The sequence below is a fragment of the Papaver somniferum genome, unplaced genomic scaffold (assembly GCF_003573695.1).
Source record: "Papaver somniferum cultivar HN1 unplaced genomic scaffold, ASM357369v1 unplaced-scaffold_81, whole genome shotgun sequence".
Lineage (NCBI taxonomy): Eukaryota > Viridiplantae > Streptophyta > Magnoliopsida > Ranunculales > Papaveraceae > Papaver > Papaver somniferum.
This window is the reverse complement of record NW_020651082.1, coordinates 9121366-9145704: the sequence shown is the minus strand read 5'-3', so window position 1 is coordinate 9145704 and position 24339 is coordinate 9121366. Positions and strand designations below refer to the sequence as shown.

Below are 24339 nucleotides of genomic sequence, written 5' to 3'. Positions count from 1 at the left end.
CAGGCGGACTTTAAAAGTCCGCCTCACTAAAATTCCATCAGGCGGACTTTAAAAGTCCGCCTCACTAAAATTCCATCAGGCGGACTTTAAAAGTCCGCCCCTCTCTTTGTAAATTTTAACAGGCGGACTTTAAAAGTCCGCCTCATTCTTTTTTTTTTTATTTAATTAAAATTTCATCGGGCGTAATTTAAATCTCCGCCCGTTAACAAGCGTACTTTAAATTTACGCCCAGCAACAAGCGTACTTTAAATTTACGCCCGACTATATTAGAATTTGGGATTTGGTCGCGACCATATTTGGTCTGAAATTTGATCTTTGGTCCAAATTTGATCTTTACTCCGTCCCACTGTGTTACGATCTCATCCCATAAATTTGGTTATACTTGCCCACTGTGGATGCTCTTAGGCACATTCAATCTCAGTAAAGAGAACCTAAAATCGTTTACCTCACAATTATTGTTGGAGATGCAATGGGAATAGCTTTGGAACTATCTCGGACTTAATCTTTTTACAGAGCCTATAACGATAGCTTCTTACAATATCAGCGAGCTTTATAATATCAATCTTGAGTGGTTCTTACAATAGACGGGAAGAACCTAAGAATAAACAAGATGATAAATAGAACTACTGATCAGGTGTCAGCGACCAGGCTTCCGAATCCCTAGAGGAAGGCTTTAATAGTCGTAAAAATCACAAGGACTTCTTCGAGATGACGACTCTCCTTTTGCAAGGTACACACGAATGTGCAAGGGATCTAAAGAACTCGGTTCTTGAGTCTCATCTATTTATATGAATCAATCGGGGAGGTAGCTTTGTTTTCAATCTAACATTGCTTAGGGTTAAAGCAATATCAACCTGGAGATCAAGTAAAAGATCTTGCTTACAAACAAAGCTAACATTACTTGGTGAACCGTCGCAGGTGACTGAACCGAGACCACAAGCTAATGTCTATATCCGATGTAGGATTCAAATATCGCACAACACATTTGTTAGTGTGCGAGATTCATTCCATTTCCTTAGTTTGCGAGAAGGTAGCAAGAGTTTGCGAGAAGGTAGCAAGAAATCCGAAAATAAGGCAAATATTAGTTGTACATGAGCTGTGTAAACACTTGTATAAAGAGAAAGCCTAAGAGAGAGAAAGAAGATGGGCAGCATTTGCCAATATAATATACAATCGATTTCAACCAACCAGAGGGTGTGGTGTAGTTTTAAACTGAAAATTTTCACCAAAAATAATCGTATACACTCGGCAGATATATCACCTACCGGTAGTGTTATTTCAAAAGAACGAATAATCAAAAACAACAATACTCGGTTATCTTATGTGCACCTACAGCTACCGATTATGCTGAAAAAGTTATACAGAACTCTGTGTGTTTTGGACTTGGTAACAAAAAGCTACCAATTACATTTGCGAAAAATTTAAAAAAACTAAAAACATCTGAAACATACCTTGGGTCATGTATAACAATTGGTTGCGGTGTTTGAGAAGATTCAGCAGCAACAAGAACACCATTTCGACCTACGAATCTTGCTTGAACATCACCGGTAGATTCAACAATGTCTTCTTCTTCATTTCTTGGTTGATTCGGTTCTTCATTGATGACTTTTAGGACATCCCTTAACATTGTAACTTGTTGTAACAAAAATCAGGATGCCCAGATTCAGCTAGGTAATAAAATATCAGCTGTCCTTATATAATTTCAGATTTTCACGGATCGGCTGATCGGATGATAATTGATAGCCCTAACATAGGCTCGCTCGTGCGGCCCGAACGTCAACTTCTTTTTAAAATCAAAAGGCGAGAGAACAAAACCCTAGTGGCCCAAACAAACTAAAGATCTTCCTCCGTTCCCAACACCAGAAATCTCAAAATGGTACAAGTTCTCTTATTGTTTGTGCTGATAAATCGTTAGTCTAGGGCTTTATCTATGATTTCTTATTTCTGTTTTTCAAATTAGGGTTTAATATCTTTTCTGATTTCGTAGCCTTTCAAGCGTTATGTTGAGATTGGGAGAGTTGCTTTCGTAAACTACGGAAAAGATTATGGTAAACTTGTAGTGATTGTTGATGTTATCGACCAAAACAGGGTAAGCTTTTTTTCTTCTTCTGGGCATCTCTGTTCGTCTATTATTTGTGACGGGTTTTACTGTATCATCTTTGTTAAATAAACTTATGAATCTGGTTAAGGGTCGGTAGCATGGAGCAGTGTTAATTTTGTATGATGCTTTATATTTTCTTTTATTTGTTGTGGATGGAACAGGCTCTTGTTGATGCTCCTGATATGGTGAGAAGCCAAATGAGCTTCAAGAGGCTCTCCTTAACAGACATCAAGGTTGACATTGGCAGAACCCCTAAGAAGAAGGTTTTGATCAAAGCCATGGAGGCTGCAGGAAAGTTACCAGCTTTATTAGCGAGAAAGTGATGACTATGTTGAGTTATTACTAATGTTTGTGTAAATGTTGTAAAGATGTTGAGGAGAAATGGGTAAGCAGCTCTTGGGGTAGAAAGTTGATTGTTCAGAAGACAAGAGCCTCCTTGAACGACTTTGACAGGTTCAAGATCATGTTGGCGAAGATCAAGGTATGCTGAACAATTCTTTTTCTTGCAAATTGTTTCTTAGAAAGGCTGTTTTGGTAGAAGCTTACTATGTAGATTTTGCATTGGTCAATTGAATTTCAGAGAGTAGTACTCCACTAAATACCCGAATGTTTTGCTTCTAAGTTCTGTTTGGTTCTTCCTTTTTTAAGCCTTTGAAGGTGTCAGTAGCTTGATTTTGGTACTTTTTAAATGTGGCAGTGGGGTGCAAAAGTTCATCGCGGGATCCCACTGGTTGAGCTCAAGGAAGCTAGGTGGAAGACAACTATGAAGCTGATGCAGCTGCACCACAAGGACTGTACGGGGATCTGTAAAAGAATTAGCTAGTTGAATTTTTACTTACTCTTTAGTCTCCTTATGGTACCACCATTTTAAAGATCTAGTAATTACAGTTGTTTATAATAATCTATATATCTACTTGTATTAGAGATTCTGTTATGTAATTTTAGCCAACATCTGTCTTCCACTCTTTGCTTTCTGGCAAATATCTTCTTTTCTTTAGCTTGCAAAATTACATTAAACCGCCGATATCATAGGAGTGCCTATATTTTCGGTTGCGAGGAATTACAAGCGTCTCGACGCACAACCAGAACTTGGTGTGGTTGAAGAGTATCAGACCATGATATTTAAAACACAGATTTGGGCTGGACCAAAATATCTTTCTTCTCTTCTTCACAGAAGCGACATCCATGCTTTTTCTCACATACTCATACTCTGCTCTCACCAGAGTCTTGAATTCTTCTAACTGATGCTACTACTGCATCTGTTGACCTTTTGAACTTAACAATAACGCTCACTCCATTGGGTAACTGTTAAGAATTTGATATTATATCTTTTTATTAACTTGTTCTCCCTTTTACAATACGTTCATACATATATATATATATGGTTCATACTTAGGGAAGAAATAACTTCCTAACACGACTCTAACTCTTGACTAATATAAAGAGTCCTAATCAAAGTACATTCCTAAACAGTCTCGGATTCTCGGATTTGTTACCGTGTTTAGAAGAAGATGACCATGTATGAGAGGGTATTTTGGAAAATTAAAGAGCCACGTGTATTTTTTAGTCTATTTGTACAAAAATGGTGACTCAGAGCATCCACAGTGGGCGAGTATAACCAAAAATTTGGGATGAGATCGTAACACAGTGGGACGGAGTAAAGATCAAATCCCAACCAAAGATCAAATTCCAGACCAAATATGGTCGCGACCAAATCCCAAATTCTAATATAGTCGGGCGTAAATTTTATGGAACGAATAAGAAATTAAGACTGGAAAATTTAATAATGGATTTGAGAGAGCTAATCAACCGAAAATTCCAAGTTAATAATGGCTTTATGGGTTATAAAATATGAGAAATTGATAATTGCAACTTTACACCTTGATCACAATATCACGTGGACACTTATATCATGGAAATCAACTATTGCAGTACGTTTGTTGGTTTCTTGATGTTTATTGTGTTTGACCGCTAAGTCTCCGACTTCTGCCGCATTGGATATCCCTTAAAATCAAAGTAATGTACTGAATTCTTAGTGGTGAAGATATTAGCAACCTGGGAAGATGAAGGAGTCGAGGAACCATGATGTGATTCCGCTACAGAATTTGACCGCTGAGCCTCTGACTTATGCCGACTGGATATCCCTTACAACTATAGAAATTTACTGAGTTCTTAATAGTGACAAAATTAGCAACCTGGGCAGATGAAGGAGTCAAAGAACCATGACGTGATTCAGTTATAAAAGTTAGAACATGATATAGGGTTAGCATTACACCTATAAAAGGCATATCAAAATAGTGCACAAAAACACAATTAAGGAGTTCATTCTAGACACCGTTATCGAAGTTCAGTATAAGTTGCTCCAATGATTCATATTCCAATGATTCATATTCCAATGATTCATATTTCAGTATAAGTTGCTCCAAGGAATTCAACTGTACTAACTTCAGCAAATTGGCAGAATATAGACAAATAATAGCGTGTTCTCGTAGCTTGAATTGGGTTAGTAAAAGCATATCTTATCAGGTATGCTTTTAAAAGCAGTAAAGAGTAGATGTACAACCACTAACTCACTTCAGTTAGGAATAGTGTTTATTCCTTCATAGTATGCAGGGTCGGATTCCATCTTATTAAACGAAGTTCTCCATTTATAAGTCACAACCGATGCACATGAAAACCAAGAACAGAAACACAAAATCTAAACTACCAAACTACAAAAAAAAATATGCAGGTAAAAGAAGTTTTTTTAGGTGTGAAATTAAGACATATTTGAAGTAAAGGTTTGGTTCAAAGTTTGTCATTCATCTAGATGTGCCACCAAATTCATAGTTTTATAAGATCGAGTGACTAATAATGGTACAACAAAGTTGAGCCTAATAAATAGATTGAGATTGATTTGCATACTATTTCCAGTTAATGATCATATAAGAAGAAACACCGATAAAAAAAAGGAAAGTGATTATAACTCGAGTATATTCTGGGTGTTGGGTAGAAATAACAAATGAAAAAAGGAAAGTGATGAATTTACCTTCAACAACTACACGATGGAAAGGTCGTCACCGTACTGGTGATGAACTCGTTTGGGTTTTCTAATAACATAAATTGAGTTAGTATTTCTATTTCTAATTACAGATGCTTCTTAGAACACTGAAATCAATTAGAAGTACAAATTCTAACACATTCAGCTAATAGTTGTATTCTGTCATCTTCAAAAAGATCATTTCTGCAGCTCCTGACGTGGATGAGAGTGGTGCGATATTTCATGAGCCAACACCCTCAATTTTATCTGTATATGCCATGAGTGAATCCAACCCCTTGCTAGCTTGCAACCAAGAAAACAGTATACTCAACAACCTCAACAATCGAAAAAAATATAAACCCAATTAACGAAAATTAAACATGTATTCAGATTAACTAAGAATTGACATTTTCCTATTTATATTTGTCTGTGTCCTGTTGCAGTGCAAGACGACAACATTACCTGGAAATATCTTCTCAAGATTAAAAAATAGTAGCAATCTCATCCTCATTTTCATCCACGCTATTAACATATAATTCTCTTTCGCTAGCTCATTCTTTTTCACAACAACCAAGTTCATGAAAATGAAAGTCGTCAAACATAACCGGTTTCAAAATAGTAACTTTGTTTGCTATAACCCCATAAGCTGCATTACACCATTGTGTCGTACCACTGGTTGTCAATAGAACTCATGAGCTTCACATTACCTTAATCGAAAACTCAAAGAAAATGGTAAAAAAAAGGAAAGAGTAGATAGGAAAGAGTTACCAACCATCAATAAATTTGCAACACCAATTCTGCAAACATGCGATGAATGTCAATAACCACATCAGGATTAATTAGGTTAAGCCTAAATTCCAGTCTGACTCCTTATATAATAGGAATAAAAATAATTTTAATAAGGCCCAGTAAAATTACACATTTCACTGATAAGTCCCCAATCTAAACAACTGTGATTTAATAAGGTATTCGATATTACGCAGATTACTGCTTTCCAGAGCACAGAGAAACGTTATACAGTGATAAGTGATTCCATGCATTAACAAAGGAACCTGCCGACCCACAATTCCCACAAAATTCAAAGTATTGTATCTCTCTCAATCAAATACTTGTTTATGGAACAGAGTTCTTCCCAGCAGAGCCAAATAAGTTTGCTGGTCATGGCCTTCATACAGATAAACAACGATTGATTAAAATTACTTTGCGCAGATCTTCTGTGTGCTTTTTCACCTACTCTGAAAAACTAAGTTGCAGCCAAGTAAAATGGGTAAGGTATAATGGAAAGGATTTGAGATATGATGTATAATATAAATAACTAACAAATAGACAACTCGTGTTAGTTGTGATTCAGTTTTTCATGAGAATTCTTTTTCACTTAGGTTCAATTTGAACTACCAGCTCAAAAGTAAATACATGAAAGCAAAACAGAATTAGACCTTGTAGCATTTAAAAGAATATCCATGAATCAAGAGCAGTCGGCTTCTAAACCTCAGCTCCGTACCCAACAAAGCACTCACCTATCCAAGTCTGCAGCCTCTATTTGAGCCTTAAATATCCTGATACATACCTAAAAAAACAATGTTGTTACTGTTAAGATCTCCATTTTGTTATGTCATCAACTGAATAGAAGAGAAATAAACAAATTTATCTAAAGAATTTAAATTAAAGAATACCGAAGTTTCATTTTTATTTTTCACCTAAATGATTCGGATTTGGATTTCTTATATGACATATACTTTCATTCTCTTCATCTCAGAGGATTAGATCTGAGTTTTCTGGTCTGTTGCCTCGCCAATTCAGTGGTTGCCCTTTTTGTTTTTTACTTAATTCTACAAGAAATTGTTTTATATTTGCTGCCCTATTACTTTTTCCTTTTTCTTTGGTAACAATGTGGTCAAATTACCTCCAAAGTTTACACAAAATGTTCACAAATAATGTCATAAACTGTTGATCGTACTGGCTGTAATACTTGTCAGCAACAGCAGAGACATAACAGAATTCCTCTGGTAAGTTCTTTTTATTATTGCCACAGGGCGACATAGACGATATACTGTCGCAGTTGTACCTGTGCATTTATAGCAGGCAAAAATCTAAACCAATACCAACAGAAAAAGTTTACCAACCGAAATGGTTATAACTTGTTATATTGGCACTAGACCTGTTTCAGTTACCTAAGACCAAAGACTAATCTCTTTTTTCTCCAGCACATGCCATACTCAAAAACCACATGTAACATATCTAACCCGGAACTGCAAGTATAGTGTGTACGAGTACGCAAATAATCCTAGTGAAATTTATTGTAGGAACTAGTACCACCATAAATTTGGAGTGAAATTTTACTTAATTAAAAGATAATTCTCTAGAAAATGAAATTATTATACTAAAAGAAAACAACTGTATTTGTCCGAACGAACTCAACCCAACTAACGAAAGAAACAACTCCACTAATAAGACTTGGTAAGGAATCTCTGTCCTAAAAATATTTATAGTCATTCTGAAGCGCTCTATCTGACAACCTGGTTCTGCTCACTTATTATACGAAATTCATGGTCAATATGATCTCTGTGCTATTGGAGTGGAAATGTTATTCTGATAATTGATCTTAAGATTGTCTTAAAATAAGAAAGAAAATAAAAGATTTTTGGTCAGACTTGGAGCACGTGAAGCAAAACTGAAAGCATAAACAAATTTAGGATACTATATTGAGTATTTTCACTTAAATCAGTAAAGGAATCAAGACACAAGTGAGCAATACATGAAGGTGAGGATCACCTTGACTGAATCTCTTCTTACAGTTTTCTTCAAGCAGGAATTGAATCAGTTTGTTCGCGCAACATTAGCTGCTGATGTGATACCGGATACCAGAACTGCCGTGCCAACTACTTGTGTCCAGCTTCTGGTCCTGATGGCGACAGCTGCCCCAGATACAGCACCAGCAATTGAAGCATTTAGCTGCAGATGGGGAGATTTTCAGCTAGTTCCTCTGTCGGTATAATGCATATTCGACATGAATACTGACTTCTGTAAACATAACTGACTCCATAACTATCCTAGGTGATTAGTCACTTCACTTTCTAGATTTGGCAGCGTGGACTGTCAGAAAATTTCAGCAGGTAATTATTCACAGTGCTCTATTTGTGTATTGTATTGTGCAGGGACAGAGCTACCCTTACGCCAAGGGTGGTCCCCACGATCCCTAAATTTTTGCAATCCTTCACTAAAATCTTTATAGTTTTGTAATTTTTAAGAATGCTACCACTAATGGCCAAACCCATGTAAAGTTTCAGTCTACGTCCCTGGTATTGTGTATACTTGCACATCAAAGTGTTTGAACATAAATCACGGTTCTGGGTTATTAATTTGCCTGTCTATGTTTCAACTTTAAGCGAATCTAAGAAAAATACCCATATCATTGTTACATATTACACTTCTGGTTAGATTTCGTAAGATACCATAAAGCATAAATACCAACAGTTCAACAGAGCTTAGAAAAAAAAAATGCCACACAATGATCTCTAGCAAGATAAAAAATACACAAAGTAATAAAAAATGTGCAATAAGAGAAGAAGCTAAAATTACCATGTCCTTCTTTCTCCGGTATCTTTCAACCCCGCATTGTGTACCAGTATATATTCCAGCAAAAACTCCTAGTAACCAACCAATACGCAAACAACATGTATCAGGTAAAAAGTGCACTTTTACTTGCACAACCATTAAGGAAAATAAGGAACGATACAGTATTGATATCTCCAACAAGTTAAAGTCAGATTACGAAAATGTATAGACCGAAACAGGTGCTAGCTTACAATAACTCACACTTAAGCCATCCCCGAATTCACAATGCCTTATACGGAGCCTAATAGTGATTGTTTCAACCACAAATATACCTTTCTATAACCAGACTTTTTGTCATTGTTACGATTACAAGCAAATTTTTCTGTGATCATGCTACATTAAAATCACCATCTTACTAAAAACTTTTAACTGAACATATTACTTTAACAAACAGATTCTCTTCTCACAAATTGCTTATTAACTAAAGCAATACACTTGCATTTAGTTTCAACGACGCCAGTAAAAATACATAACAACTATAATACTAAACCAGATGCTCATGTTACACACATTTGAGTCTTTCCTTGATTAAACATAACCGCGATCTAAGTTAGTAAGCATAACTTAAAACAGCCTAACTAACAAAAAAACCTAATCCAAAAACTACATTACAATGTATAATAATAAGCATCCCCCATTAACATGATTAATCAATCGTAGTTTACACGCAGTAATGATACATATGGGTTGAATAAATTACCACATTGTAACCCCAATTTACCAACTGATTTTACCACATAGGAAGCTCTGGAAAAACCAGTAAGACCTAAAACAAAAAAAACCAAATGTTAGAGTACACTTTGAATTTCACAATTGACTAATTCAATGTATGTAATTAGGTCTTACCATTTTTACGAGAATCATATAAACCTATGCATAAACCCCAAATTGCACCTCCCTAAATCCACAAAAACAAAATCCAAAAATGAAATCATAAAGGAAAAGACAAAGGAAAGCTTCAACCCTAATCATAAGAAAACTTACAGTTCCGAAACGAACGACGGACTCAGCCGTGATAGAAGAACAAGGAACATCATCCCTAATATCTCTTTGTTCCTCCATTGTATCTGATTTCTGAATTTTTTTGTTCTTAATTTTTCTCCAATATACAAGGGTTTAACAGTTAAGGGCGCGTTTGGAACATTTGAAAGCTATTTCAGTCTTGTCTGGGAAAGTTACTGCTTATTAACCAAACACGTCCCTAAGAGGGGATAATAAATGATCAAATTATCTTACACTCTATTTACACCTCAAAATGGATAAATATTTAATGGCATTTATTTTGTTACAGCCGTTGGTAATTATTGTTACATACAAGGCAATGAAGGGTAGTAGGTACCCTTTCCTAAAAAGCGCCAAAATTCATACAGATTTTGCAGAAAACTTGATCTTCAGTTAATCTGAGTATTGTATCAATGGCTGATTTTGTATTCAAGATGAATCTTCGTCGGTTTTACGATACTACGAATCTTCAACTTTTTGTTCGACTAGCGGAGGAAATCGGGAAACCATTTCAAGTGGTGAAAATGGTGATGGCTGTATGGTTCTTGTTAGAAAATCTTACTTGTCAGTATTTGATCAAGAAATTAGATTGGCTTGCAGATTCCGTTCTCGCAGAAGTTTTCGATGAAACGTTGATATGTTTGAATTGCACAGACCCGGGGATGATCAATTGCCCAATGCCTATTGCAGTTGCAGATGATACACCTCTTCTAGCTGAGGTAATTGGTATCCCCATAAAATTCTCGTTACTTCTTTTAGAATCGAGATTTTCTTCGCAGCGAGTTGGATCGAATTACAACACTGAACGACATCATATTTGCTAAGCTAAGTTTGGGACAGCAACAAGCCATTGTTTTCTACCTTGAATCCATTTGCAGCACCATTTTTTATGAAGTCACAAAGTCGAAGATCATTGTACATTACATTTTCGAAAGGGTCTCCCTGCAAACGCGAGGAACTCTTAGATTACTTTAGCCGGTACGTAACTTTTGTTGCTGTTTTCTTCTTTTCCTGTCAATTTCATGCTAAGACGCGGAGAAGTTTAGTACGTATACGTTTCCATGAACGTCTGTCTTGTAAATGCAGGAAGTGAGGTTTTGTGGAGAAAGTGATTTTTGAGAATGATCCAAATAGCTCACCGAAACCGGACTTTGGAATTCGTGTGTTTACCAGCACATGGATTATAGACTATGTCATTAATCATCAGGAAACAGCTGCATTTTGTGTGAACGGGAAAGACATTCGGGCAAGAAAATTTGTACCAAAGAACAGGAATAGACGACGGAAACATAGACAAAGAAGCTCTAGAAATCAACTCAGTTATGTCCTCTCACCAGCGCAGTGAATACACACCGACAAACCCCGGTGACTTCTTTACCTATTTCTCGAAATGATTGATAAATCATTGTGATGACAGTTTAAATGAAAATTTCTTTTGTCGTATGATTCTTTTTTACAAAAAGAGTTGTTCTTCATCCGTTCCATAACCTGATTGCCGAATGGCATCCATCAAATCACCTTCTATTGCCTCTTCATAAAGAATATCTTTCAGTTCCTCTGGAAATTCATGCGGTGTCATCTCCTCTTTATTTACCTGAAGCTTTGCAAGATAATCTGCAGCTTTATTGTATTTATTCATAACCGAGCCGAAGATATAATATTCATCATCATCAGACGAGGGATCATCAGTGTCGTCAAAAAAAAATATCTCCCTTTTATATACCAAAAAATATATCCTAGTTGTTCTCAAAATCCTATGGAGAAACAAAAACGTTCCATTGCCGGGATTTGAACCCGGGTCGCCTGGGTGAAAGCCAGGTATCCTAACCGGGCTGGACTACAATGGATTGTTGTTAGAACCCTTACTTGGTTTATCTCCAGCTTTTGCTCTTGATGGTAATGGCTACCCCGGCTACAGCACCAGCAGTTAAAGCATTTAGCTGTAGATTGAGACATTTTCAGTTGGTTCCTCAGTCTGTAGAATGCATATTTGACATGAATACCAACTTCTATAAACATCACTGACTTTGTAAATTTGGGAGCATAGACAGTTACGAAATTTTAGCAGTTAACTGCCATGCTCTCTCAAAAGATTAAAAAAAACATACAGCTGATGCAAAATGTGCAATAAGAGAGAAGCCTAAAATTACCATGTCCAACCTTCTCCGATATCTTTCGACCCCACACCGTGTACTAGTATATATTCCAGCAAAAAATTCCTAGCAACCAACCAAAAACAACAACAGGTATCAATCAGGTAAAAAAAAATGCACTTTCACTTGCACTACTGTAAAGGAAATATGCAGAACGATGGGATATTAACACGATTGCCATCTCAAACAAGTTAAAGTTAGATTATGAAAATGCATAGACCGAAAGACGAGCTAATTTCCGGTAGTTCACACTTCAGACATCCCAAGATACACAATGCCTTACAGGGAACCTAATGATTGTTTCAACCACAGAAAGACCTTCCACAATGCCTTATATGGAACCTAAGAAAAGAAAAGATAAAAGCTTAAACCTTAATCAGTACTGATAGATAGAGATATTGTTAAGGATAAGAAGTTATTATTGATAGATAGATAGATAGAGGTCTTACATCATAGCATTTATATAACCTGTCATTACAATGATAAGGACATAACAAACCCTAAACGCATAAATCTAAGATTATCCGTATGAATATCTTTGTCTATATCATTATTCATTATCTTTCAGTTGGTCTGGAAATTCATGCGGTTCCATCTCCTCTTTATTTACCTGAAGCTTTGCAAGATAATCTGCAGCTTTATTGTATTTATTGTTGGAGTCTTGCAACAATAGAAGAAACGTCAGATGTATCAAACAATAAATATAAAGAACCGTATCAAACAACTCTACCACGAACAAATTGATGAGGGCAGAATCACAGGTTCAACAAGCTGTCCTTAACACATTAGTTCGCGGGTATACTCTAAAGTAATGCTAAATCCCGACATGCGAAGATGTGTCCAGGATAAGACTGCCCGATATAACTTTTATTAGCACAATACAAGTTACCCACTCTTAAACTCAGCAACGGGGATGGAAGTAAAACGCCGCACGAAAATAAAAGCAAGAAGATGAAGAAAAGACCTAGAGATGGTCGCTGCTTGTGTGTTTTGAAAAGAGATTTTCGAGTTGTATTTATAGGAAAATTAACTTGCAAATCAGGTTAGGTTTAGGTTTTTTCTTATAAAACGAGTTTTATTTCTTGTAAAACAATTAAACACAAAAAAGGAATTTTTCCATAGATAAAACTCTTAAATAAATTATTTATCAAGTTAAAAACTTACAAAAAAATAATTTCAAGTAGACACGGACTTGGTGCTTGGTACACGCGCATGGGCATGGGTCGAAACATGTATTTTTCACAACATATCCTCTCCACCCACATTGTTTTACAACATATCCATGAGAACATGGTAATATAGTGGAGCACCTCTTTAGTTTTCCACAATGTGGGACTAAAGGTTCCATTTCATTCACTCAAAAATGAGTGAGTATCCTTAGACCCTTAGGTCATGAGATCAAACCACACCAAGACCAAAAAATCATTTATTAAATAACTCATTTTCTCCAACAATCCCCCACATGAATGAAATCTCGGTAAAAAACGAAAAATCAGAGTACGGAAAATACCATTTAGGCAAAGGTGTCCATGAGGTCTTGAACCTTGCTTAGAGAGAAGTTACCGGAACTACTAGCTAGACAGTGAACTATGTCTTGAACTGCTAGCGTTTGGTGTAATTCTAATAACATCCATGCATGATATCCTCCAAGTGTTGCTAAGTTTGTGTCGTTTTGTCCATTTTGGCCCTGGACATATCCTGTTTCTCAAAATGCTTTAGAGAATCGGCTCCATTCTCATTGGAAGCGATCCACTTCCTCATTCAGATAGGTGAGTTCCATCAAGAGTGTTTACTGCTACACCCCACTTCAATCTTAAATTGAAACTATAGAACTCATTAAGACTTAATTAAAAGTCATCCTCCACATGCAGTCACACTATCACATCAACACCATAGGGAAGGGACAGAGAATGAAATTCTCTGATAGTGTTTACCTTTACCCACCATAAATTAGTTGTCTCATTCGAAACCTTGTTATTGGAATCTCCAGTCAGCAAGGTTGAGTATCCTTCATGGCAAGTTTAATTATTTGAGCCTAAGCCCCATCCCCTTCGATGCTTTACTAACTATCTCCTTGGGCAAACCTTTCGTCAAAGGGTCCGCGATATTCTCCTTGGACCTTGTCCAATCTATGGAAATAACGCCTGTGGAGATTAGTGATTTCAAAGAATCATGTCTTCTACGCATATGTATAGACTTTCCATTGTAGAAGCTATTCTTAGCTCTACCTATTGAAGATTTGCTGTCACAATGTACAGATATAGCTGGCACAGGCCTGTGCCAGAGAGGAATATCTTCTAAAAAGTTTCTTAGCCACTCGGCCTCCTCTCCTAATTTATCTAACGCAATAAACTCCGACTTCATAGTTGAGCGAGCTATACATGTCTGTTTGGAACTCTTCCAAGATACAGACGCACCTGCTAGAGTGAATACATATCCACTCGTAGACTTAGACTCCTCTGAGTCTGCTATCCAGTTCGCATCGAAAAATCCCTATGAGTCTGACCGTGTCACCACAATGACCATGTCTCAATCCTGAGAGTTTCAGTATTTTCTGGTGTGCGTTTGCGCAACATGTTGGATTTTCAGAAGAGTTTGATCTTGACTGAAATTCTTGATTTTTGCTAGAATGAGCATGTATGCTCAATTGATAAATATTTTGTAAATACTAAAATAAAAGTATTATAACATTTAAAATTGCCGTGAGAGGCTAGCCGGTCGTATGACAATGTTGGATTTTGGCTTTTTCATGATTTGAGCAATATTTGAGAAAATATGAAGAAACCATGATTTTTTCTCAAATTGAGGAGTTTCATGAGTTGAGGAAAATAATTATTATAAAAGCCTAGGTATTGTAAGGTGTAGGACCGGCCACGTCTAGGGCATGGCCGGAAGGCTAGGTTGCCCGGTCCCGTACACCTTTCCCTATTTTATATTATTATTTTTTCATGAAACCGTGAAATTATGGAGAAACCTTGAATTTTGTTGAAACAGAAGAGTTTCATGAGATTAGAGAAATAATAATTATGAAAGGCTAGGGATTGCAAGGTGTGGGCCGGCCACGGCTAGGGCATGGCCGGCTGGCTAAGTTGCTCGGTCCCACAACACCTTTTCCTATTTTATATTATTATTTCTCATGAAACCATGAAAATATGGAGAAACCGTGAGTTTTGCTCTAACAAGGAAAGTTGCTGGAATGGAAGAGTTTTCATAAGTTCATGAAAATAACAAAATAAAAAAAAAATGGGAGAGGCATGGGACCGGCCACGGCTAGGCACGGCCGGCTAGCCGGTGGGCCTGGCCCATGGGCGCCTCTTATTATTTTATTATTATTATTGTTTTTTCCTGTTTTTTTGTAGGATTCCTCATTTATCCATAATTTTGAATGCTCGTTTGTGCATCCGGGTGCTCAGTCGTGTATCATTCTCGAGTACACTTGTACCATTTTATGGGGCTTACTCAGTGATGGTCCAGATGCCCAGTTGTTGATTACTCCCTCCGTTCCACTTTAGATGATGTTTTTGGAGTTTTTACGTAGATTAAGAAATGGAGAGAGATATGAATATTTTTCATCCATACCCTTGAGAAGTCTCGAACAATTAATTATTATTAATGCATTTAAAAACAAACTTATGGTTCCAAGACAAAATGTTAGGATGTTATTGGAAGTTTTGTGGAAAAATATGAAAACCTTCAAGTATTGTGGAAAAAAAAAATAACCCTAAAACATCATCTAAAATGGAACGGAGGGAGTATTTATTATGAGTTTATGAAATTCAGTGGAGAATAATTCATGAAACCGAGTAATAATATAAGTAGTTGTTTATTATCAATTCACAGGATCAACCGTGGATTCGACCACGAATTCGGAATAATAAAATTATCTATTACCATTCTATGAGATCATCCGTGGATTCGATCATGAAATCGGAGTAATGAGATAAGATAGTTGTTTATTGTCATTCCATGAGATCAAGCCGTGGATTCGATCATGAAATCGGAGCAACAAAAATAGATTATCTTCTGAGAATTCAGTAGTGAATGTCATGGCAGAATTAATATATTGCAGAAAAGGTATTATCCAGTTAAAGCGTCATACACATTCTGAAAGGTGCATAGTCAGAGAGAAGCGAGTGTTGCCGGTACACTTAAGGCGTTAATGCTCTCAATATTACGGAAAACCACTTGAGTCTATACACGGTCTCTCTACATAGTCAGGGAACAGTGAGTGTCACCGACGTCCTGAACGCGTTAATGCTCTCAATCATATGGAGAATCGCCCAATTATGTTATTTTATATAGAGGGCATGATGAAATGCCAGGAATCGAACGCTCAGCTAGTGGAGGCTTTTCGAGAAACATATTCATCATGCCTCATAAAATATGAATCGTCACATGCCTGAAAGCCGTGTCAGAAACATGCAGTATCATGATTTTACGGTTTTGACCTTTGTTGAAAATCCACCATCAACATTAAGTCCCCTGCTTAGTGAGGGACATTCATGTTCCTCGGTAAGCATTAAATGGTGATTTTCAGTCGACGATATCAGTGGTTGAACTCAGTCATACAAAGGTATTCTCAGAATCCCCGATTTGCTCCAATGGTGTCATGTACGAGCAAATGTTCGGGTGAGGACCCTGATAGTATGATAGAGTGTCATACCATGAGCACGGAGAGGTGAGGCACTGCTGATTTGGATGACCGGAGGCTCAGATCTGGTTGGTTTAGCGTTTGCGGGCCCGATCCCAAAAAAGGAAATCCTTGTTTTAGGAACAGACATTCGTGTGTTAGTTTAAGAAACAAACAAAATAGACCTGAGTCTAATGACCTCCTCAACACCAACCTTCTTTGGAATGAGAGCTATAAAGTTGTTCTTATGAGAAATATCGAGAATATTATGATCATGAAATTCTTGAAACACCTTCATTAAGTCCTCTTTTAAGAAATCCATCTAACAATGTAAAATTTCATAGGAAAACCATCCGGACCCGGTGCTCTATCCACACCTAAGTCTTTAATTGCTTTCTTAACTTCTTCTTCACCAAAGGGTCTCTCCAGCCAATCCCTAGCAATCTCATCAATACGATTTAGACACATGTTCTTGATTCTCGGTCTATGATTAGAAACTTCTTTAAAAGCTACCTCAAAGTGACTTGCAATACCCTCTTTAATCTCATCTTTATTCCCGGCCCATATACCATTGATTCGAAGATTATGAATATTATTAATTGCTCTATGCCTCTTTAGCATACGATGAAAATGCTTGGTATTTCGATCACCATCCCGAATCACTTTGACTCTTGATTTTTGGCGAATCAAAATTTCTTTACGTCTATGGGCCGTTTCAAACTCCACTTTCGCCGTCACAAGCAAGTCCTCTTCGACCGGTGAGACTCCTAGCTTCATCATCATCAATATCTTCCAACTCTTTCATTTTTTCAAGCGCCATATCGATCGCCCGATCAACACAACCAAAGATATCTTTGTTCCACACCTTTAACTTCTCTTTCAATGCATTTAACTTCTTTGAAAAACATGCACTCGCGGAACCTACAAAAAAGAAAGATTCCCACCATTCTTTCATCAAAGAAATTATGTTAGTATATTCAAGCCAAGCTAATTGAAACCGGAAAGGACAAGCTCCCCAATCCGTTACAATAGAGCACAACTTAACAGGAAAGTGATCCGAGAAAGGGCTTGCATGTCGCTTCAAATTGAGACGATTAACCAATAAATCTCCCCAAAGGGAAAGGATCAAAGACCTTTCCTTAGACAATGTAAATTCAATTAACACACTGTCAAACTGAATTAATCAAGATTGGGATGATTGAGAGACTGAGCTTGAGGCTGAGAAAATCGCCAAAAAAGAGAAACTCCATATTTTTTAGGAGCATGAGGCTGAAAAATAATGTTGGTATTAATACTGAATATGGAATCTGTTTTGCAAATGTTAACCGTGACATGGACGAGGAAATACGGTAGCGCATACTTTAGCTAAATATGTAAGGAACTTAAGTTCTACTTTAAATTGGAAGACTACCCCCATCCTGTATTCAACATCACCTATCAGTAGATAAATCTAATATCATGGAATTTCCATGTGGATCAATATTAGATGGTTCTACTTCTTTTGTAATGCAGGCTCATCCTGAGTGTTAGTTGTTAATGAAATACCTTATCGGCAATGATATCCGTCTCTCCCTTAACAACTCTATGCACCACTCAATGCTAGGTGTCGCAAAAGTAGTGGTTCAGGACTATTATGTCAGGACACACCGCTGGCTAAAAAGGTTTATCATTTGAGAGACGTGGGGTTTAGATGTTGTTGAGATGTGAGTAGGGTGGTGTTTTAGAGCTATGAATAGCACAACCGATACCTAATTCACAAAAAAAAAAACGTGACCTGGACTAGGAGATATGGTAGCGGATACTTATAGCTGCATATGTAAGGAACTTAGATTCTGCTTTAAATTGGGAGACTACCCCCATCCTATATTCAGAATCACCTATCAGTTGATAAATCTAATATCAGGAGATCTCCACGTTAATCGGTATTGGATTGCTCTACTTCTTTTGTAATGCAGGCTCATCCTGAGTGTTAGTTGTTAATGGAGTACCTTATCGGAAATGATATACATCTCTCCCTTAACAACTCTATTTACCACTCAATGCTAGCTGTCGCAAAAATAGTGGTTCAAGGTTGTTTAGTCAGGATCCACCGCTGGCTAAAAAGGTTTACCATTTAAGAGATGTGGGGTTTAGATATTGTTGAGCCGTGAGTAGGGTGGTGTTTTAGAGCTATGAATAGCACAATTGATACCTAATTCAAAAAACAATGTGACCTGGACGTGACATTTTTACCTGGCATGACCTATAAGATACTAACGTAATTCCTATAATTACTAAAGTTATTCACCTTTTCTTTTTGAATAACTCTAGATTTACCAGGACTTAAATCCCGTGAATCACACGGAGAAAAACAATAAAAACGGGTCTCGTGGTGGGAGAAAAACACCCCCTATTTTTTTCTTCAAATGGGTCCTAGGAGCTATCTCTCCCGGTGCATTTTGCGGGAAAATGTCCCTGGTGTGTCTAGTACTACTGTGTCTTTTTCTTCCTCGATCCTTTCCGAATGAATAATTGACCAAAATAATTGTACTATGCTACGCCGTGATCACCCCACTATGGGTAAGCTAATTTTGTAAGTCAGGTCCATCCCGTGACCACACTAAGATGCTATTTTCGATATTGCCACATGAACAGCAAATTAAGACTCTGCTGGTCGTGACTCGTGACCGGCCTGTGCTTCTGAAACATGGGAGTCGTGGTAGAATCCATTGCACGCCCAGCAAGTCGCAATCAAATGACGTGTTTTTCTCGTAATCATAGTATTAAATTTTTGTTAATAAACTAATAATCACTGTCATGGTTAGGGCTGCACAAGACCCGTCCACGATACCCAAACACACCCGTATCCGTTAAATTCGTGGGTTTTTAATCCATACCCGTCCATTGTGGGTGCGGGGTTGGTTATGAAAAAAAAAAACCGTTGTCTGTGGGTGCGGGGTTGGTTTAAGCTAATACCCGCCCATACCCGCCCAAAAAACCCGCAGATTATATACCATTAGATAAAACTAATCCTAATCGTCCATTATGAAACCCTAATACTAGTAGATAGGATAACTGATAACCCTCATTCACTTTCTACACTCTTCTCTTTGTTCGGCCTCTCCTCTTCTTCCTCCTCAGTTCTTCTTCTTCACCTACGAACGACAATTATCAGAAATCTTCACCAGAAATCGACAACAACAACTTCGAATCTTCACCAGAAATCGACAACAATCGAAACATCAACAGATTCAACACTTAAACTTCATCTGTGAACTTCCTAGATATGAATATTTTGGGGGTTTTGGTTTTTTTTCTCACTTAATCAAGGAGAATAGAAGTTACTCTAAATACTTGAATATAAAGCGGGTTTAAACCCGTTTAAACCCATACCCGCCCAACCCGTAGCGGGCGGGTAACAAAACCCGCCCGCTGTTTGTGGATGCGGGGTTGGTTATGAAAAAAAAAAACCGCAATCTGTGAATGCGAGGTTGGTTTTAGCTTATACCCGTCCATGTGCAGCCCTAGTCATGGTTGATCTTGATTTCTAAATGGAGCAAAGTCGGTCCAAAAAAAAATCGAGAGATTTTGTAAGTGACGTGCTAAAACGGCTTAAAAACAATTTAGAGTCAAAATGATTGAGACCCCACACACACATATTTTGTTGGATCTGCCATGGGACCATGCCCCTACAACGATATAGACGGTTGGGATTGATTGATTATAAAAATTGATCAAATCATGCACGTAGTTACTAAAAAGGAACATGATTTGATTTATATGGCGGTATGACCATTCCTTCACAAATCCCCATTCTTCATCTTCCTTTAAAAAAATCTCGTTCCCTCCCGCTGAATCTCATCCTGTCTCAGGGTGAAAATCAGATCCCGGCACGTCTGCTTCGCCTGAAAAGTGCTGCAACCGTCTCTGTAACTCATCTTTCGGCTTCTCGAAGGTCAGCTCTCTCTGTCTAATAGATTGAATTTTGAATTTGAGTAATTTGATTTGAATTTGTGGATTTCTTTGCCATTTTTTGTTGAAATTTCTGATAATGTCCGAGGAATTTGGAAAGTATGTAGATTATAAGGCTAATAGTTGTTGTTCAATTGGAATTGCCTCCGAATTGCCTTAAACATTCAAGTTTATTATTGGAGTGACTGGTGAAGATAGAGGTCAAAACAAGGTTAGGTTAGATTAAGAATTTGCTATAATCAATTCACTGTAGCTAGCTAGCTAGCTAGCGTCTTTCATTTACTTTGAATGACAGTTGAATACTTGATCTGGAATTGCCTCCTCACTTACTATCTAATTGCCGTAAACATTCAAGATTTTCTCTATCCACATTCGAGCTGTCCAAGTTATTTGACGCGTTTACTCGAGATCTTACATTTCTACTTTTCTCCATGTTGTCGAAAATCATTGCTTCTTTATGTTTGGAATGTGAGTAGGAACTCTTAATGAATAGTTGAGAGCTTAAGAACAACTTTAATTAGCTAATAACCTTGCACATTCATACATTCAAAGTTTATTTGTGTGTGTGTGTGTGTGTGGTGAGAATGGATCCAAACAATGATAGATAAGTTGGTTCCAGAACAATGATAGACAATTCAACTTTACTTTGCTATGACTAGTGTAATGTGTTCCATTTCCTGTGAATGACTGCTAAATAGTTAATTTGGTTTATGTGGTGCTAATTGAGTTTTCGTCTAAGTTCTTTATATGGACTTCTACCTTTGTCTATGAAGACTATGATTGGATTAATTCACTTGTTTGAGAATAATCTTCTTTTTCTTGCCTGTGTTTCCAATTAGGCCGAAGATCGTTGTTTTTTCATGTTTGGAATGTGAGTTGGAACTGTGAAGGATGGGCTCAACCTATAGACGTATAGTTGAGAGCTTAACAGGAACTTTAAGGCATGAAAAATGTGAAAGCTACTTCCTGTTTTCTAAGGAATCATCCCTTGGGGATGGGTTTCGAGCTTTCTTATATCTTCTTGGTGTAGCCTATTGCTTCATAGGGTTATCAGCCATAACTGCTCGTTTTTTCCGGTCTATGGAGAATGTAGTTAAGCAAACAAGGGAGGTAGAGTATATAGATCCTATCACTAATGCTGAAACCATTAGACATGAAAAGGTGTGGAATTATACCATTGCGGACATTACGTTACTGGCATTTGGGACAAGCTTTCCTCAGATCTCTTTAGCTACCATAGATGCCATCCGCAACCTTGGTCAGATATATGCTGGAGGTTCGTATCTTTTAATGTAGTGATCTATATTTAGATAGCAGCTGCAACTGATAAATGTTCCTATCGAGTTCGATTCTTAGAACATCTTTATTTTTGTATTTGGTTTGGTAGGTTTGGGTCCTGGAACACTTGTTGGTTCTGCTGCATTCGACTTGTTCCCTATACATGCTGTTTGTGTAATCGTTCCAAAAGCAGGAGAATTGAAAAAAATATCAGATATAGGTGTTTGGCTTGTAGAGCTGTTTTGGTCATTCTGGGCTTATATCTGGCTTTACATCATCTTAGAGGTATTTTCTGATTTATCCACCCACTTGGGTTTTCTTTGAATTACGGTTTCCTATGAAAAACAAAACCATGTAGTGGTATCTCTTGAATCTCCAGTGATAAAGAGAATTAGCTTTCTATCTAAAAGCCCTAACCTGTAAATATTTTGTAGGTATGGACACCAAATGTGGTTACACTGTGGGAGGCCTTACTAACCGTGCTGCAGTTTGGATTGCTACTAGTGCATGCATATGTTCAAGACAAGCGTTATCCATACGTGTCTCTCCCACTGTAGGCTTCCTGAACTCGGTTGATAATTTTGGACGATATCTGTTTTCTGGCCAAATTACTGATACTTTTGAATGAAACAAGCAATGATGGATTTGTCCCTGATGTTTTGTTGGAATCTCAGAGCTAGAGCCGATAGACCGGAAGATTGGGTGCCAGAAGAAGCAAATGTATCTAAAGATTGTAAACAGGATGATGATGACGCTGGTTACATGGAGTACTCTGAAATAGTTGGTGTGGAGGAGAACAGGAACATTGTTGATATCTTCTCTATCCATTCAAAGAATTCCCCAGGTAACTTAAGAAATCAGAAGACAGAGTCTCCACCTTCGCAAGACTTTTTTTTGTCATATAAAAAGAAAGAAAGAGAAATCAGGCTGTGAAGTTTAACTGTTACTGAATTCGGTGAATTGCATGTTCATTAAGCTGTGGGTTTCAGTACCAGTTACTAACGATTAAACTATGCAGGTCTAGAGTATCAAAACGTGTCCGCTGATGATATAGGTGAATCATCCTGTGGAAATTCTGGCAAGAAATCCATTGTTAAAGATCCTCATCTGCTTTCACTTTGGGGACAACAATTTCTTGATGCTCTCACGGTATGTCTTCTATTTCTCGTGAATGCATTGTCCTAGATGCTTATTTAAAAGTTGTGTGCCTGAAAAATGAGAAAGTATAACTGACATACAAGTTTAAAAGGTTTCTTTGTTTTTCCTGATTATTCTCTCTTCCCATGTATACAGCTGGAGAGCACAGAGTCAAGAAAATTGGACAGTATCTATTTAAGACTCGCAAGAATTTCCTGGCAATTACTCCTTTCACCTTGGAGACTCTTGTTCGCATTTGTGCCTCCTTGCAGTATTTGTCATGGATGGATTGCCTTCATCTGTTCTCTGTGTTTTATTAGCGGAATAGCTTATATCGTTACAGTGTTCTCAGATCTGATAAGCTGTGTGACAGGTTAACTCCCCTTACGGTGTACCCCCTCCGTCTCTACAAAAGAGATACTATCACTTTTTTTATTTCAGCCTATTTTTAGGCTAAAATGAAAAAGTAATAGTATCTCTTTTGTAGAAACGGAGGTAGTACCAGATTGTACTTTTCTTCAAGTGTAGCATAATTTCAGTGGTCTAACTTGATATTTACCATCTCAGGAATAAATCCGTATGTAATAGCATTTACTGTATTGGCAAGTGGAACCTCATGGCCAGATTTGGTTGCAAGTAAGATTGCTGCAGAACGCCAAACCACTGCAGATTCTGCTATAGCAAACATCACATGCAGGTGCAATGCGAATTAAATTTATTCGTCGACTGGAAGCATTTCTGAAGAATCCCATTTTAAAACCAAGTCTTTGTTCTTCTGTTTTGCAGCAACTCGGTGAATATTTACGTTGGTATTGGAATTCCTTGGCTGATTGACACGACATACAACTTTATCGCGTACAGGGAGCCATTGAGGATCCAAAATGCCGAAGGTTTAAGCTTCTCATTACTCATTTTCTTTTTGACTTCCATCTGTTGTATCGGAGTACTGGTGATCAGACGTCTAACTTTAGGAGCTGAGTTGGGAGGACCAAGGTTTTGGGCTTGGTTAACAAGTTCCTACTTCATGTTCCTTTGGCTTGTTTTTGTTGTTCTGTCCTCCCTAAAAGTTTCAGGCTTCTTTTGATTGTCATCACGTTTATTCATTCTTTTTTACCATTCCATATATACAAGTGAATCGAAACGCCATGTATGGCTTATAATAGTCCTAGTCTAAATTCTCATAGAGTTATCCAATCCCACTTTCCATCCCTAGTGAGAAAATTTGTAATATTGATCTTTCTAGAATCTTAATTCTTTACTTGATTCGATTTAGAACGCCTCGGAATGCATTTTCAATTAGCTAAAGCATGTCAGCCACAGAGTTATTCCAGCTTCTCTACTTGTCTGGATTTTGATATGTTTGAATTCTAGCAACCCCAGTCAGATATCATGCTCAGTTTTCAGTTGCACATCCAATCTGACAAAATTTGGGATGAATCTGTCTCATCTGACA

The 24339-nt window shown here is 37.4% G+C and overlaps 3 protein-coding genes and 1 non-coding gene across 8 annotated transcripts; 2 read left to right on the top strand and 2 right to left on the bottom strand.

The window, feature by feature from the left end:
• Positions 1–1743: 1743 nt before the first annotated feature.
• On the top strand, positions 1744–3284 carry LOC113345127 (probable 60S ribosomal protein L14). The gene is made up of 5 exons (XM_026588963.1): positions 1744–1876; positions 1988–2089; positions 2263–2392; positions 2470–2582; positions 2799–3284. The coding sequence occupies exons 1-5, from the start codon at positions 1874–1876 to the stop codon at positions 2922–2924; spliced, it is 474 nt and encodes a 157-aa protein (XP_026444748.1). The 5' UTR covers positions 1744–1873; the 3' UTR covers positions 2925–3284.
• Positions 3285–5988: 2704 nt separating this feature from the next.
• LOC113345576 (outer envelope pore protein 16-4, chloroplastic-like) lies at positions 5989–9805 on the bottom strand. Of its 5 annotated transcripts, XR_003358199.1 has the most exons (7): positions 9720–9805; positions 9582–9633; positions 9436–9501; positions 8700–8767; positions 7893–8072; positions 6638–6687; positions 5989–6363 (listed from the first exon to the last, which is right to left on the bottom strand). XR_003358199.1 is itself a non-coding variant. In XM_026589343.1 (6 exons), the coding sequence occupies exons 1-6, from the start codon at positions 9795–9797 to the stop codon at positions 6351–6353; spliced, it is 327 nt and encodes a 108-aa protein (XP_026445128.1). In that variant the 5' UTR covers positions 9798–9805; the 3' UTR covers positions 5989–6350. The 5 variants fall into 5 exon arrangements, 4 of the variants coding, with proteins under 4 accessions (XP_026445128.1, XP_026445129.1, XP_026445126.1 ...); XM_026589343.1 differs by lacking the exon at positions 7893–8072; XM_026589344.1 differs by lacking the exon at positions 7893–8072 and having other exon boundaries at positions 5989–6285.
• Positions 9806–11510: 1705 nt separating this feature from the next.
• On the bottom strand, positions 11511–11584 carry TRNAE-UUC. Its single transcript has one exon. It is a non-coding gene; the product is annotated as a tRNA-Glu (tRNA).
• An 8716-nt stretch (positions 11585–20300) lies between these two features.
• LOC113345607 (magnesium/proton exchanger-like) lies at positions 20301–24161 on the top strand. The gene is made up of 9 exons (XM_026589377.1): positions 20301–20454; positions 21311–21747; positions 21859–22034; positions 22184–22302; positions 22424–22593; positions 22768–22898; positions 23043–23259; positions 23454–23583; positions 23673–24161. The coding sequence occupies exons 2-9, from the start codon at positions 21363–21365 to the stop codon at positions 23968–23970; spliced, it is 1626 nt and encodes a 541-aa protein (XP_026445162.1). The 5' UTR covers positions 20301–20454; positions 21311–21362; the 3' UTR covers positions 23971–24161.
• Positions 24162–24339: the final 178 nt, after the last annotated feature.